Raw genomic sequence first — 15,844 nt, 5'->3', positions numbered from 1 at the left:
ATGTGCCGGGAGTTTCTTGATGACGGCTTCAATTTCCCCAGCTGTTATCGGTCTGTTCAAGCTCTCTGTTTCTTCCTCCTTCAGTGTTGGAAGATTATACTTTTCTAAAAATGTGTCCATTTCATCAAGATTTTCAAATTTCTTGGCATATAATTGTTCATAGTAGTTTCTGACGATCCTTTGTATTTCTGCGGTATCAGTTGTTATTTCTCCTCTTTCACTTCTGATATTATTAATTTGGGTCCTCTCCCTTTTTTTCTTGATGAGTCTGCTTAAAGGCTTGTCAATTTTATTTATCTTTTCAAAGAACCAGCTTCTGGATTGGTTGATCCTTTGAATTGTTCTTTTTGTCTCTATGACATTCAGTTCTGCTCTCATCTTGACTATTTCCTTCCTTCTACTTGCTCTGCGATTTATTTGTTGTTGTTTCTCCAGTTCTTGAAGTTGTAGTGTTAGGTCTTTCATTTGAAATGTTTCTATCTTTTTTAGGTAAGCCTGTATTGCTATGAACTTCCCTCTCAGGACTGCCTTTGCGGTGTCCCATAGGTTTTGGACAGTTGTCTGTTCATTTTCATTTGTTTCCAGAAATTTTTTGATTTCTTCTCTTATCTCATTATTGACCCATTCATTGTTTAATAGTGTACTGTTCAGTCTCCATGAGTTTGCAAGTTTTTGAAGTTTCTCTTTGAGGTTGATTTCCAGTTTCAAGCCCCTGTGGTCCGAGAAAAATTTTGGTATTATTTCAATTTTCCTGAATTTGCTGAGGTTTGTTTTGTGTCCTATCATGTGGTCTATCTTTGAAAAACTGCCATGAGCATTGGAAAAGAATGTGTATTTTTCTTCTTTGGGATGTAAGGTTCTATATATGTCAGTTAAGTGTCTTTGATTCAGTGTGTCATTCAGTGCCACAATATGTTTATTAATGTTTTGTTTGGCAGATCTGTCCATTTTTGACAGTGAGGTGTTGAAATCCCCTACTATCAGTGTGTTGCTGTCTATATCTTTTTTGAAGTTGTCCAACAATTTCCTTATATACTTGGGAGCATATAAGTTTACAATGTTGATGTCTTCTTGATAGATTCTTCCTTTAAGTATGATAAAGTGCCCCTCTGGGTCTCTCTTTATGGCCTTTGCTTTGAAATCGACTTTGTCTGATACAAGTATGGCAACGCCAGCCTTTTTCTCATGTCCATTTGCTTGGAATATTATTTTCCATCCCTTTACTTTCAATCTGTGTAGGTCTTTTGCTCTGAGGTGGGTCTCTTGTAGGCAGCATATGTGTGGGTCATGTTTTCTTATCCATTCAGCTACCCTGTGTCTTTTGATTGGGGCATTTAGTCCATTCACATGGAGAGATATTACTGATAGAAACTTACTCATCTTTTCTCTTTGTACCCATGTTCCTCTTTCTCTCATTCTTTTCCTTCATCTTCTTAAACCAGTCCCCTTAGCATATCTTGGAGTGCTGGTTTGGTAGAGATGTATTCTTTTAGCCTTCTCTTGTCTGGGAAACTCGTTATTTCCCCTTCTATTTTAACTGAGAGACTTGCTGGGTAGAGCAGCCTTGGCTGTAGGCCCTTGCTTTTCATGACTTGGAATATTTGTTGCCATTCCCTTCTGGCTTGTAGTGTTTCTGTGGAGAAGTCAGCTCCTAGGCATATCAGGGCCCCCTTGTATGTTACTTTCTCCTTCTCCCTTGCTGCCTTGAGGATTCTCTCTTTGTCTTTGATAGTTGCCATTTTAATGATGATGTGTCTTGGAGTGGACCTCCTTGAGTCCCTCTTGAGTGGGGTCCTCTGTGCCTCCTGGATCCATGAGAGCCTTTCTCTCCTCAAATTAGGGAAATTTTCCATCATTACTTTTTCGAGGAGGTTCTCTATCCCTTGCTCCTCTTCTTCTCCTTCTGGTATCCCTATTATACGGATATTATTGTGTTTCAGGTACAACCCTTTTCTTTGAAAGGATAGCCACTTATCTCGAGAATAATTTCATTGCTTAAAATATCTGTACAGCTTCTCTTTCAGGATTGCTTTCAGAGGCTCTGGTTCATTTTGGATACCTTTATTGGGACCAAATTATTTAAGAATGGACTTAGTTTTTAGAAATAGCTGGAAAATGTCAGGAGCCAACTTCTGGTGCAAAGATGAGTAATTAAGATGAATGATGCAATTTTGGTCAGAAACAGGGTGGAACTCTTGAGTAAGCATACTGAATTTTTTTAAAAAGTGTTTTTCATAGGTATAGCAACTGAAATAAGGAGATTGAAATTAATTTTGACAAGTTAATTAGCTCAGAATGACATCAAATATTCACCAAAATGCTCTCTTTTTGGTTTTTTCTTTTTCTTTATACATTGGATTATTTTTAACAATAAACAATACCACTTTTTACAAAAGGAGTAATTATTTTTTAAAAAATCATGTCATATAAAAATAAATGGCTAACTTAAATTTTGCTTTTCTAAAAGACAGCCTTATAGCTGTCATGTAAATTATGCTTAAGGATCAAGACAAGCATGAAATAGGTCTCAGTTGAATTTAATATGTTCTGTAGCTTTATAATAATTTGGATTATTTATCCTGGATCCATCTGACAGCGATTGTAAATAGACCTCACATTCCTCACAATGTAGAAAAATATCAACAAATCTACAAACTTGCAATCAAAGAATTATTTGTTTTCTAATTATCTTTGCTAAATTTCAATATAGATCTTTTAACAAAACAGAGGTCAGCAAACTTTTTCTGTAAAGGGTTGCACAGTACGTACTGTAGGATTTTTTGGATCATGCAGTATCTATGGCAACTACTCTGCTCTGCTAGTGCTCTACAAAATCAGCCAGAGACGATACTGAAACAAATGAGCATGGCCAGGTGCCAATAAAACTTTAGTTACAGAAACAGGCCACTGGATTTTTGTCCTGGGCTGTGGCTTGCTCATTCCTGATCTAAATTATGAATTTTAATGAGAACATTAGTTGAAATTGCTATGGGCCAAAGAGAGCACTGAGTCATGTTTGGTTTTTCACATCAGGCATGCCCCGACATTCGTCAACTCAGAAGGGAATTGTTATCACAGCTGTTTTCATGCCAAAAGTTGATGACTCCATTGTAAACCCTTCAGTGTTTTGGGCTTTATGCAAATTCACTTTTAGTTTTCAATGGCTCCTTTTAAGATATTACTTGACACAAATGTATTTGAACAAAATAAATAGAAAATATTCAAAATTTAACATTTTATGTGAAAATAAAACAGAAAAAAATATTTTTAAAATCCAAAATGTAGAGTTACTTAGAAAGCCTACTCTTGTTGAGAAAATCTAGTATAAATTAATTAGTAAAAAAGTAAAAACTATAAAATGGAAATAAATTTCAAGATAATTTAAAAGAAGATATTACTTGAAATCTTCAGTAGAAGAGCTTTTATGACAAGGTGGCAGTAGGATGCAAATTATAGAATATGTGGCAGACATCCTAACACTGACCCAATAAAAGATTTTCTTCTACTTCTTGCTTGTGTACAGGTAATTTTGTAAGTGCTCAGGGCTTTTGCTAAAAATGGATGTTGCTCCTCTTGCGGTTTCCTGTTGTGGAAGGTAGCTTGTGAAATGGGGCTGGGGCCTGTGTGGCCACATTCTTACCGAATGCCCATACGTCTGACTTGCTGCTGTATTTGAAGTAGTGAAACACTTCTGGGGCTGACCACTTGACCGGAAACTTTGTTCCTACTGAGCTGACATACTGGTCATCAAGAACATACCTGTGGGGGGAAACATCAATACAGACATTAAGCTTCTTGGCTGTGCAGAATGGGAAGACTTCTGCTGGCCGCCGTTTCCTCGTGGCACAGGCTGATGAAGGACATAGAGGCAACCAGTCTCAGCCGATTGCCTTGCTATTCTTGATCTTTCCCTTCCTTTCAATGGTACCCTTTTCCTAGAGGCTTCTTATGACTTGTAGGCTTTTAAAAATGATGTCTCACTTTGAAAACACCAATATCCGAATGTAAAATGTTTGGTAAATACAGAAAAACACAAAAATGTAAACAAAATCACTCAGAATCCCACCCCAAAGATAACTTATCATTCTACTTCTCAAGATACATTTTTGCTTATATTTTCCAATATTTTTTCTATATATAACTTGAACAAAATTGGGTTTCTGTCATATTGAAACTTGCTTTTATTTTTCCTTTAATGACATATCAAGAACATTTTGCCTATGTGGCTACATTTTCATCTGTAGCATCATGTTTAATGGCTGAATGCCCTCTTATGGATTGACATAATTTGTTTAACAATGTAAATGGATTCTAATCTGCTGTTATAAACAATGATGGACAACAACAATATCCTATGGAGATATAAAGACCGTAAAAATATGTTCAAAGATATTCACTATACTCTTATTTATAATAATGATAAAAATGGAAGCCATCTTAATTTCCACATACTGAGGAGTGATTAAATATAATATGATGCATTAATACAATAGAATAATATGCAGCCATTAAAAATGAGATAGTTCTATAGCAAAATAGAGACACATGGTATATGGTTATGTGTAAAAGCAAGTAGATACGATGTGATTCCTCTTTTGTGGAAACAAACAGTAAATGTACTTATTTGTGTATATGATTGGGTATACCTAGGAATCAGGTATGGAAGGACATCCACCAATTGCATTAGTGATAGTTGCTCCTAGTGCTGAAAATGGAGTAAAGGGGAGGGGGCAAATTCTACTTTTGACTTCATATACCACTGCTATACTTCTCACAATAAGCACAAACCATTTATGTAATTAATAGAGGGGAACCACATATATTTGCCCATAAAACAAATAATGACTCATAAATAGGAAAATAATAAAATAATAAAATGAAGATTATGGAAACTGAAATTTTAGATATAATTTATAAGAAAACTTTACACACCTAAATGTGTTAGAGATATTTACTGTAATTTAAAACATCAGAAAAGGATGGTTTATCAAGTCATTCTTTGAAATATTAATAATAGTAATAATAAATAATGCCTTTATATGATTACATATAGCACTTTCTGTACTTTCCTCCCGAGGCATCTCCAGCTTCTCAGACATTGCAAAGTACCCAGAAACTATGCTGGTATCCCCTCCTACTGGGGTATGCTCACAGCTTAACCCTTCCTTCAAATCATCAGGACCAGGTTAAGTCTCAGGCATCTGAATGATGTGACACAGAGCTTCATGACCAAAAGGGCTTGGTGCATGGCACCCAGGATCCCTTATTCAGAGCAAGACCCTGTGTTCCCCTTTTCCTAAGCAACAAAGAACTTGAGGTATATTTCCTGTATACTGTCCTAACAGCCAGTATTCCTACTTCTGGAAAAAAGAGGGGATCAGCCCTGTTCTGGAAGCCTATCCCTGCCCTAAGGAGCAGAGAGCGGCTTTCTCTCTTGCATTTGGGAGAGCTATACATATGGAATGTCTGTGCAAAAGACTTGGTGTATGGTGCTTAGAGTGATGCAAGTAGCACACAGCTAAAGGGATACCTTGCAATACTGAGGGGTCCCAGAAGAAGAGCACGTCCTAGTACTAAATTTTGGAGAAGACTTAAAGAAACACATCCTCCTATGCTGTTTTAGGGATATGTTTGCTAAATACAGAACTGGCCTTGGTCAACTTCTTCAGATCTCTGCATTATTCTTTCTCAGAATTACGTGAATTTATGTTGAGTCAGCACAACTTTATAGCTATATTTTGTCTTCACATCAGGAACGTTGACTTGCCCTTTATACCAACTGTGGGCATTTTGAGGGTATGGGTTATCTCATTTATATCAGTATATTCCAAAGGCCAAGGAGTCTAATATAAACTCAACAAACATTTGTTGAATGGCAAGGCCAGCATGTATGTCTTCATTTCCTATGTAAAGTTATGAAAATTGGCTTTGAGGCTTAAATAGTATGATTCAGAATTAGGGAATGGAAGACTCTTTTAAAGTGCTATTATAATAAAAATGATTCTCCGAATAATGAAGTGGTGATGGAGCCAACATCAAGGGAACCTCAGAAAAATTTAATGCTGTGACAACAAAAATTTTCCTAGTGTTAATGCTCTACCCATTTGAACATATATTAAGAAAAAACTCTGACAGGGCTAAAGGAGACTTCATTGACTCTGTCTGTCTGTCTGTCTATCTATCTATCTATCTATCTATCTATCTATCTATCTATCTATCTATCCATCTATCCATCCATCCATCCCTCCATCCATCCATCCACACATTATTTATCCAAATCATCTGGCTATAACATGTTATATTTAAATATTTAGAATCTTTCGTCAAATTTATTTGTAAGTTTAGAAAATATATTTATTAAGGTGCTGAAAGAACTAAAAGGAACTTTGGATGATTTCTAAAGTACAAGTTCATCTTACAGGTGAGGAAATGTATGGAATGTGTTTCATAGGTATTCACAAATTGTATGGGGGAGGAGATCCAGGTTTCTAAGCCTACAATTCAGGGCACATTCTGTATCCCCACAGGGCCTTCAAATACGATGGCATTTAGATGAGAATGGAAATCCCCCTTCATTGATTGCCCTGTTGGAACTGGCTCACCTTGTCATTCCAAAGTCAGATACTTTCACAGAGAGATCACTGTCGACCAAGCAGTTCCGAGCAGCCTTTGGAGAAAACAACAAAATTACCACCTAATAAAAGTGACCGTGAATCTTCTGACATCAAAACCTGACATTTTTCTTCTCTTTGACAGAATTCTCAGCAAAATCTAAAATTGTTTCTCAAAACCCCCAATGTTGGGAAGCCATCCTTTTTTTCCTCTGCAGTTTTCAATTTTACAAAGTAAAAATGTGCTCCCATAAGTATTTTTACCCAGGCACCCATCTTTTTCAAACACAAAAGGTATTTCACATTAAACACAGAATATGAGCTCCTCAATGAGAAGGGAAAAATTGGTTCTAGGGGCTTGTCTTCACCACTAGGATCCCTTGCAGTTACATGTGCTCTTAATGTATAAGTGCTGCACCAGAGACTCAGAATACACTTGCCTAGTGTGTATGGCATGTTTGCTGTTCAGCACAAGAAAATCTCTAAAGACAAATACCAGTACATACCAAGCAGAACACTTCCCATTCCCATTCTGACCCAAAGACACACAAGTTTCATTTTTTTCTGTTTTTGTTTGTTTTTTAATTAAACGACTGCTTTAGCACTAAGCCCTTCCCAGAGCAAAGGTCAGCTTGAGTTTAATCGTTCCAAAAAACACTAAACTGACCAAAGCCTTTCCTTTCCATCTCTTTTCCTTCAAACCACAACACAATTACATAGATCTTAATGGCTTCTTTTACTTTTTCTGTCCTTTCTGTACTTCAAATATCTTATTTTGAAACTGTGATTTTTTTAAATCACAAAACTGTCATGTGTTTAAGCAAGTCATAAGTGAGTAAAATCAAAAGTGTCCTTCTTGCCATTCCTCTCAATGGCCCCATTGCTGGAGGTAGGAGCTGTGGATTACTTTCTTTCCTTCCTTTGAATTTCCAATGGCTTTGCTTACCAAGTCCCGATGTATGAACTGGTGGCTCTCCAAGAAGGCCATGCCTTCACAAACATCATAGCACATTTCTAAAAGCTGGTAGGGTTCGAGTCCTTTTCCATGACTCTTCAGATAATTAAGCAAGCAGCCATTGGTTATATATTCAGTTACTATGTATATGGGGTATCTCTTTGAGCACACTCCATAGAATTTCACCAGCTTTGGATGGTTGAGTTTCCTGGAAACAACAGATTTTCAAAGTTCAATATTGAATTTCCACACTCCATTTTCTAGATGCCCTGAAAAAAGAACACTCTTATGTTTTTCTTTGTTTGAATTCACCCCCATTCCCTGCTCCTGCTTGAAGAGAAAGAAGAAAAAGTTTTGGCTCTTATTCTGGGAACATTAGCCTTTGGAGGTAAAAAAAAAAATGCTGTCTCATATTAGACACCAACAATCCCAGCAGCAACTTAGCAGTTATGGGTGCTGCGTTCAACTTTCATACAGAGAAGTAGGGAAGCAATGGTCTGGTGCCTTGAAAATCCTGTTTAGTGTGTGGCATCTTAAGAACTTCCATGACTAATTTGGAAGAAACTAAACCTAAATATCACACACTTGCATTTTAAAGTCTCTAACTTTCATGTCTAAATATTTCTAAAAAAAATTGTATCTGATTATAAAGGGTGTAGATAAAATGAAAATACTGGTAGTTGCCATGTTAGGGGAGTGAGAATAAGCATGTTTTTTTTTTAAAAAAACCCCTCATTTTACATTATTGTATATTATTTTTTAAATAATCAACTTAGAGAATAGTAACCACATGCCATAGCACTTCTGGTAGGTCATGATGGATGGATAGTCAGTTGTTAAGATGTTCATCAACTTGTCTTTACGTAATTTATTCTTATCAATTTGCAGGATGATTCTTTAATGTTCAAATGTGTAAAGTAAACCTAAATTTAATATGCCAACCTTTAAATTTTTCAATAATTGAGGACTTATTAAATATTTAGTTATTTTTTTCTTGATTTTTTAAAAAAATGGTTTGTGTATTTTTAGAGAGAAGGGAAAAGAAGGAGAATGATGGAGAGAGAAACATCAATGTGTGGTTGCCTCTCATGGACCCCCTACTGGGGACCTCACCCACAACCTAGGCATGTGCCCTGACTGGGAATCAAACCCATGGCCCTTTGGGCACAGACCAGCACTCAATCCACTGAACCACACCAGCCAGGGCTCTTCTTAATTTAACTATAGGAACATGCCTTATTATGTTACTCAGGGCAGTGAGCCCAGTTACACATCATTCAGCAACTGTAGAGACCTATGTGGTACTCATCAATTCTCTCTTCAGAGGGAGGACTTGGGAAGGGACATAGGTCTATCACTCAGTGATAGCTATTCCTTAAGCAAGTTTTGTCACTGACCAGAGAGCATATGGCAGGAATACCATGCCTACTGGTACCCTCCACCTGTTAGGTTTCAGTTTGACCATTACATGTGGGATTTGACATTCCCCTTATGGTATAGTTTGACCCCTTTTTTATGACTAGGTGATTTGTTAATGATTTTATTATTCTGTATGATCACCAGCCCTCTAATAGCAAAAAATGTAAAAGTTACACCAGGAGACAGAGGGTTATACCATGAGCCTAAGGCAGTTTCTGCCAGATTTTTCTATGCTACAAAAGGGAGACATCAGGGTCCCCTCCTCAGTTTTATGATGGCCCAATTTCTAAAAACTGAATGAGCTACACAATTTGCAGGAATCAGAGCAAGATGAAATTCAGGGGAGCTTGTTTAAGAATTATTAAGAATTTCAGGATGGTGACAGCACAACTCTAAACCAAGCATGGAGCCCTTCTAAGTATAGGGATTCTCAAAACTGTGCAGGCTGCATGCCCATAAAGCCAGCCCTAGACAAAGGCTTATATGCACATAGGCCCTCTGCTTCGAAACCATTCTGCAATTGTGGTAAAAGTGATTGTTCTGGCTCTCCTGCTACCATTGGCCTTCATAAAGGAATGACTAAGGAGATGGACACTGGAATGTCTGCCTGGGTTTGCATCTCTGCTCTGCCACTTTAACTAGCTTGGTGACCTTGGGTAAGTTATTTAACATTTCTGTGCTTTAGTTTCCTATAAAACAAAGATAACAATTGTGCATCCCCCATAAGCTTCTTATGAGTCTCGAATGTGCTAATACTTATAAAGTGCTCAGAGAGATGTCTGTAAATACCATGTAAGTGTTTAAGTAAAAAAAAAAATTATTTCTAGAGAGGGGAAGGGAGGGAGAAAGAGGGGGAGAGAAACATCCATGTGTGGTTGCCTCTCGTGCATCCCCTTCTGGGGACCTGGCCCACAACCCAGGCATGTGCCCTATACTGGGAATCAAACCAGCGACCCTTTGGCTCACAGGCCAGTACTCAATCCATTGAGCCACACCAGCCAGGGCTAAGTAAAAACTTTAAAAGGACTATTACTCTGGCATTGTTTTTTATATCATGCTGCCTATTTCCCTAGTAGGGTGACCAGCTGTCTCGGTTTGCGTGGTACCGAGGGCTGCCAAGGACACGGGACCTTTAGCACTAAAACCATGGAAGTATCAGGCAAAGCTTGGTGATTGGTTACCTTTTAAAATCTGACTCACCATGTTGGCAAGAAGAGGTAGATTTGTTAAATTAATTCTTTGTACTTTCATGGAGTGGAGAGAGAGAGGGAGAACATATATATGCGTATGTACTGCCAAGAATTGCAGACCGTACTTGGAGCCAAGGCTCATTAGGAAGGGTACCTTCACTATCAGTAAGGAAAGAATAGGTTGAAAAAGGGATTTGTTAGACTGTATTGAAGGTACTAGGAAGCAAAAGGGTATTGTCTGTCGGGCATTAGTTTTCAGTATTGTCTTACTCCTGGCCACTAGAAGCTCCTGCCCTCAGACACGTACTTTACAGAAACCCACTATGTTCCTCATTCCACCATATACCTCACCAGAGGGCCAAGGAGACATGCTCACTCAGAACCATACATCCCTTTCTTTATCACCCTTGGGCTGTCCCCTGTTGACATAGCCCTGAGGTCCCTTCCAGGACCTGTGCAGACTCTTTTAGGGTCTTTCCCTCCAGGAGTGAGTTGCACTGTAGGTGTGCCTACTAAACCAAGATAATTAGCCAATAGTTGTTTGTGGAAAACACAAAGCAGTCTTGGATGTACAGAATGCTATGTTTGCACACAAGTACTGAGTACAGTTCAGGATGGAGCAGAGGTTGGGAGGAGAAACAGGAGGTGGGGAGCTTGGGGGGGCCATGGGCCAGAGGCTGTTTTCTCTAAAGAGTCTCCAGAATTCTAAATTTTAATATAGCCTTTCAGGTTGTCATGAAGTTCTACTTGTCAAAGCAGGAGCACAGAACTGATTTTATTTAACAGTGTGTTAGCTTGATTTATAACTTCTAAGTACTTTTATCTAATATATATGGACTCTTGCAAATGTTAGACCCAGGCCTGTTAACATGAATGTCCTCCCATGGCAAGTGCTAAATGGCTTTTCCTCAGAAGAAACTTACATCATGGTCTGAGCCTCCTGGAAGAATTCGTCTTCTGACATGGAGCCCTCCTTGATCATCTTAATGGCAACATCATACTGCCCCTTCCACTTGCCCAGATGGACCACACCAAACTGGCCACTTCCCAGCTCTCTCAACAAGGTAATCTCTTCTCTTTTCAGTTCCCAGATTCCTAATAAGGCAAGACAGACACTCTTTAGGGTGAGAATAGAAGGCTTTGGGACTAACAGCTTCCCAAATGGTTTCCTCTCCAATAAGAGTTTCACACTGACAATAAGAAGAGCAAGAATTTTGATTTTTGGTTGATCACTTAAAAAATCCTTAGTGATGGGTCTTATGACTAATAAGCCACATGATGACACCAACAGCACAATATTGTTCTTGAAGAGCTACAGTTCTTGACAAGAATGTTTATAGTAAAAACACTCTGCCCAGCAGAGGCATCTTGGAAAGAAAGACTCAATTTCAAAATGTGCTGATGCTCTTGATGCTTGGTAAAATATTATATTTTCTTATAAAGCAAATTAAACTGTGGTCTGGGTGGATATCATCATCCTAAATACACAAAGTTGAAAACTGGCTCCCCTGTGCAGGCACCAAATCTTGAAAGAACAACAGGCAATGGGTCTCTAGAGGCTGACAACTTGGTTTAAGAAGGAAAAATTTTGACAATATTTTTCTCAAATGCTGGAGAGATTACAGAGTTAGGTTGGGAGGACAGGAAAGGTTTTTGTTTTTTTGTTTGCTTTTAGAAAATGAGCAAATATATTAGAGCTGAAGCCCTTCCTGGCACAATCTGACAAGGACCACCTTCCTGTCTTCCCTATTATTTTCAGTAAATTAACAATATATGTATATTTTAACCAAAAATGGTAGGAAATGGAGTTTAAGAGTCCAAGGGTATGTCCATACCACTTCCCAAGGACACGGAGGTGGGGACCTTGTTGGCCTTCGGTGACACAGGGTGGCGGAGTCTTGTGATCATGCCTGCAACACAATCAGCATCATATTATCACATTGGCATCACATCACATCACATCACATCACATCTGTGTATGTTCTCTCCAGAGTAGCTGGAAAAGCATGGAGTTGAGGATGTTGAGATGCAGGGTTTGGGGGGAGAGACCCTTCTGATCATATTCATCCTGTAGTTGTATCAGTTTGCTTGACTTGACTAGTTAGCTCAATGTAAAGCAAAGCTTGAAGGACTAAAAGCACTTTATGTGATTTTGAAAATCCCGTCCAAGTTAGTTGTTTGATAGAATCTTTCATTTTTAAAAACCCCACTTTAATTTTGCTATCTTTTTAGAGTCCTACATTTAAATGTAGATAAACACAGCACATACCTTTGGTAAAACAAAACAAAATAAAACATCATCCAAACAGTACAGAAGGGTACAAAATCAAAAGTGAACCACTTGAATTAAAAAAATTAAACCTATCACTAAATGGCTTTAAATGGTCAAATTACTTTAATTGTTTACATCAAATTATGGTAAAGCTGGGTTAAAATAATCATAGTATTTAAAATGGCTTGAAAGAACTCATTCAAACATTTCTTTTTCTTTTTCTTTTCTTTTTTTTTTTTGCTTTAAGTGTGTGACATTTTCCACGTCCTGGGAACTATCACAGTTGTACTTTTTCTCCCCTTGCTTTTTCTATGTTATTTATTAACTTTTTATTTGAGTGGTCTTCAAATGGTTTAAATCCTACACCTTTAATTGGCAAAAAAGTCTGTGCACTCTATACACACACCCACACACAATTGCTGCTGTATTGCTACATGATATAAATCAAAATATCCTCATAAATAGAAAACTTAAGAAAATAAGATTTTAAAAACCAACCTTAAAACATTTTATTCTTCTTACACTCTGTGGGGTTGTTTGTGCATGCTCTGGAGGGGAATCATCCCATCTGGAGATGTCTATTTATACAACCCCTTTCCAAGGGGGTGCTTTTGCAGCACTACAGGTTAAATTAAACAATTGAGGAAATTGGGACAAAGAAAAAAAATACAAGTAGGAACCACAATGAAAGTGAGGAATGAAGCCAATTCACTTATGTGCACACAGTCAGGTTAGGCAGATTTGCACAAATATGACACTGAGCCCACAGCCTAATTTTACTCAGTGTTGGAAATTCATCCAGTCGCTGCCTGTAAGAGGCACTAGTGTGGAAAGGGAACTTAGAGGGGATTTTTTTTCAACTTCTTTCTTTCTATATTTACTGAGATGGTATTGATATATAGCATATGTAACTTTAAGGTGTACAACGTGATGAATTCATATATATATGTATGTATTGTGAGATGTTTACCACAATAAGGTCAGCTAACACTTGCATTAGGAGGGATTTCTATATACAGTTTCACCAGTCAGTTAGGCAAAATTTAAAAAGAATAATAGTACCCAGTGTTAATGAGGATGAAGGGTTTTGCTGTTGGTGGGAATGTACATTTCTAAAAAGCATGTGAGAATGTCTAAATTGTAAATGTTCTTAACCATTATTTCAGAAATTCCCTTTCTAGGGAATTTGGCTACAGAAACTCATATAGGTGCATAGGCCTATGTGTGCAGGACTGCATTAAAACATTAATTGTAATGGGAAAATATTGTATATGATCCAACTGCTAATCAATACAGGATTAGGTGAATAAATTATGGAGTAATTCTGTAATAGCATTCTCTGTAGCTGTTAAATAGACCAAAGTAAGCTGTATGTATTTGCATGGAAAGACCTCTAAGACATCCTGAGTGAAGAAAGCAGCTGAAAAGTGGCATGTGTAGAATGATCTCATCTCAGGAAAAATATAATGTATATATATATACATATATAAATAATGAATAATAAGGGTTAGTATCAGCATAGAAAAAATTCTGTCAGGAAACAAGTTGTACATCATTGGAGAGATAAACTCCATGGACATATCTATAATGCTTGATTTTTGCAATCAACTTCTATAGGCAGAAAAAACACTGCAGATATTTTTACAAAGATAATGACATAAGCCAGGGTGTGAAAGACAAATACCATATGATCTCACCTATAAGTGGAACCTAGCCAGAAAAGCAAGCAGGCAAGGAAAATAAGACCAGCAACACTGAAAGGAAAAGAAACCAGCAGAGACAAGAGGGAAGGAAGGGGGGGCAGGGAAAAGGAAGGGAAGGGGAAAGTCAAGGAACATAGAGCAAGGACTCATGGACAAAACCAAAGGGGAAGAGCTGAGGGAGGGAGGGGCAAGGGAAAGTGGTGGGGGGAGGCAGAGACAAATGTATTTGAAAAAATAATTAATTAAAAAAATAAAAATAAAATAAAGAAGATAGTATATAAAAATAAAATTAAAAATGTTCTACTACTATAAACATTTAAGAGCAGAGATTTTCCTCTAAATTCTGACTTAGTGTCTGATATGTATCTTACATTTTTATTTTTGTTATTCAGAAAACTGATGTTATTGTGATCTGGATTTGCTTCTTGATGGCTGTCTGTTTATAAAATTGATAATAAACAAACAAACAAAAAAGAAACCAACAGGGATGGGAGGGAGGAGGAGAGAGGGAGTGGGGTAGTCAGGAGGGGAAGGGGAAGGGTCAGATCAAGGAACAAGCATGAAGGACACAGGGTCGAAGCCAAGGTGGGGAAGGATTGAGGAGGGGAGGTGGGGGTGGGTGGGGCAGGGGAGAGTGGTGGCAGGTAAATGGAGACAAATGTATTGGAACAATAAAAAAATTTTTTTAAATTAATTTATTTTTCCAAATACATTTGTCTCCGCCCCACCACCACCACTTTCCCCTGCCCCCTCCCCCCTCTCCCTCCCTCAATCCTTCCCCACTTTGGTTTTGTCCATGAGTCCTTGCTATTTGTTCCTTGACTTGCCCCTTTCCTTCCTTCCCGCCCCCCACCTTCTTCCCTCTTGTCTCTGTTGGTTTCTTTTCCTTTCAGTGTTGCTGGTCTTATTTTCCTTGCATCTTTGTTTTGTTGGTTAGGTTCCACTTATAGGTGAGATCATATGGTATTTGTCTTTCGCTCCCTGGCTTATTTCGCTTAGCATAATGCTCTCTAGGAACAATACAATTTTTTTTTAAAAAAGAGATAATCTCTACTCCTAAGTCACTCAGCTTACTCAATTTATTTTTTTCTGGTATTAGAAAGTGTATAATATTATATTCCAGGGAATGTAGGTTAAAAATCACAGCAGGTGTAGATCTTGAGAACATTTTTTTCTTACTTTCATGGTTCCTTATGTAATTAAGAATATTAGGAGGATCAGTAGTATCCAAGACAATTGATATTTATTAACAAGGATCTATAAAAGAAAAAGTGAAATAAATTACCTGCTGAATTGTGTTGATGATAGTGAATAAGCTTTGGAATGGAATCAAAATAGTAGTTTTCAGCCAAGTACAATTTGTTCTCTGCATTTGTATGCACATGGTAATGTTTGACGGTTCCTTTTTTATCACTAGTAAGAAAGAAAGACTGTTAGAACGCTTTTAGTAAACAATTGGAGATTGATTACACAATGGTTAAATTATTTTAGGTGCATTTGCAAATTTTGGAGAGGGAAGTCAAGAACAGGTTTCTTGACATCTGGCGTTTTCCCGGAGGTATCCATGACAATCAGTAATTACAGAAGAGGGCTCCTCTCTGAACTCAACATATCCTTTGTGCTCTTACAGAATTCATGTACAATAAAATTCAAACTTTCTAGATTGTTCCTCACTTAGTAAGTATAAGGCTGGA

At 37.6% G+C, this 15,844-nt stretch overlaps 1 protein-coding gene across 1 annotated transcript in view; it reads right to left on the bottom strand.

Moving 5' to 3' along the window:
- BMX (BMX non-receptor tyrosine kinase) overlaps nt 1-15,844 on the bottom strand; it is a 56,254-nt gene that overhangs the window by 6,239 nt on the left and 34,171 nt on the right. The window contains exons 13-18 of the mRNA XM_054581188.1: nt 15,436-15,563; nt 12,011-12,085; nt 11,099-11,270; nt 7,558-7,774; nt 6,603-6,667; nt 3,641-3,759 (exon numbers count right to left, since the gene is read on the bottom strand). Coding sequence (XP_054437163.1) covers nt 3,641-3,759; nt 6,603-6,667; nt 7,558-7,774; nt 11,099-11,270; nt 12,011-12,085; nt 15,436-15,563 — 776 coding nt within the window. The remainder of the gene's footprint in view (nt 1-3,640; nt 3,760-6,602; nt 6,668-7,557; nt 7,775-11,098; nt 11,271-12,010; nt 12,086-15,435; nt 15,564-15,844) is intronic.

This window comes from Pteronotus mesoamericanus, unplaced genomic scaffold, assembly GCF_021234165.1.
Source record: "Pteronotus mesoamericanus isolate MK-2021 breed Mesoamerican mustached bat unplaced genomic scaffold, CSHL_Meso_final contig_65, whole genome shotgun sequence".
Lineage (NCBI taxonomy): Eukaryota > Metazoa > Chordata > Mammalia > Chiroptera > Mormoopidae > Pteronotus > Pteronotus mesoamericanus.
The sequence above is the reverse complement of the archived record's forward strand: the minus strand, read 5'-3'. Positions and strand labels throughout refer to the sequence as shown.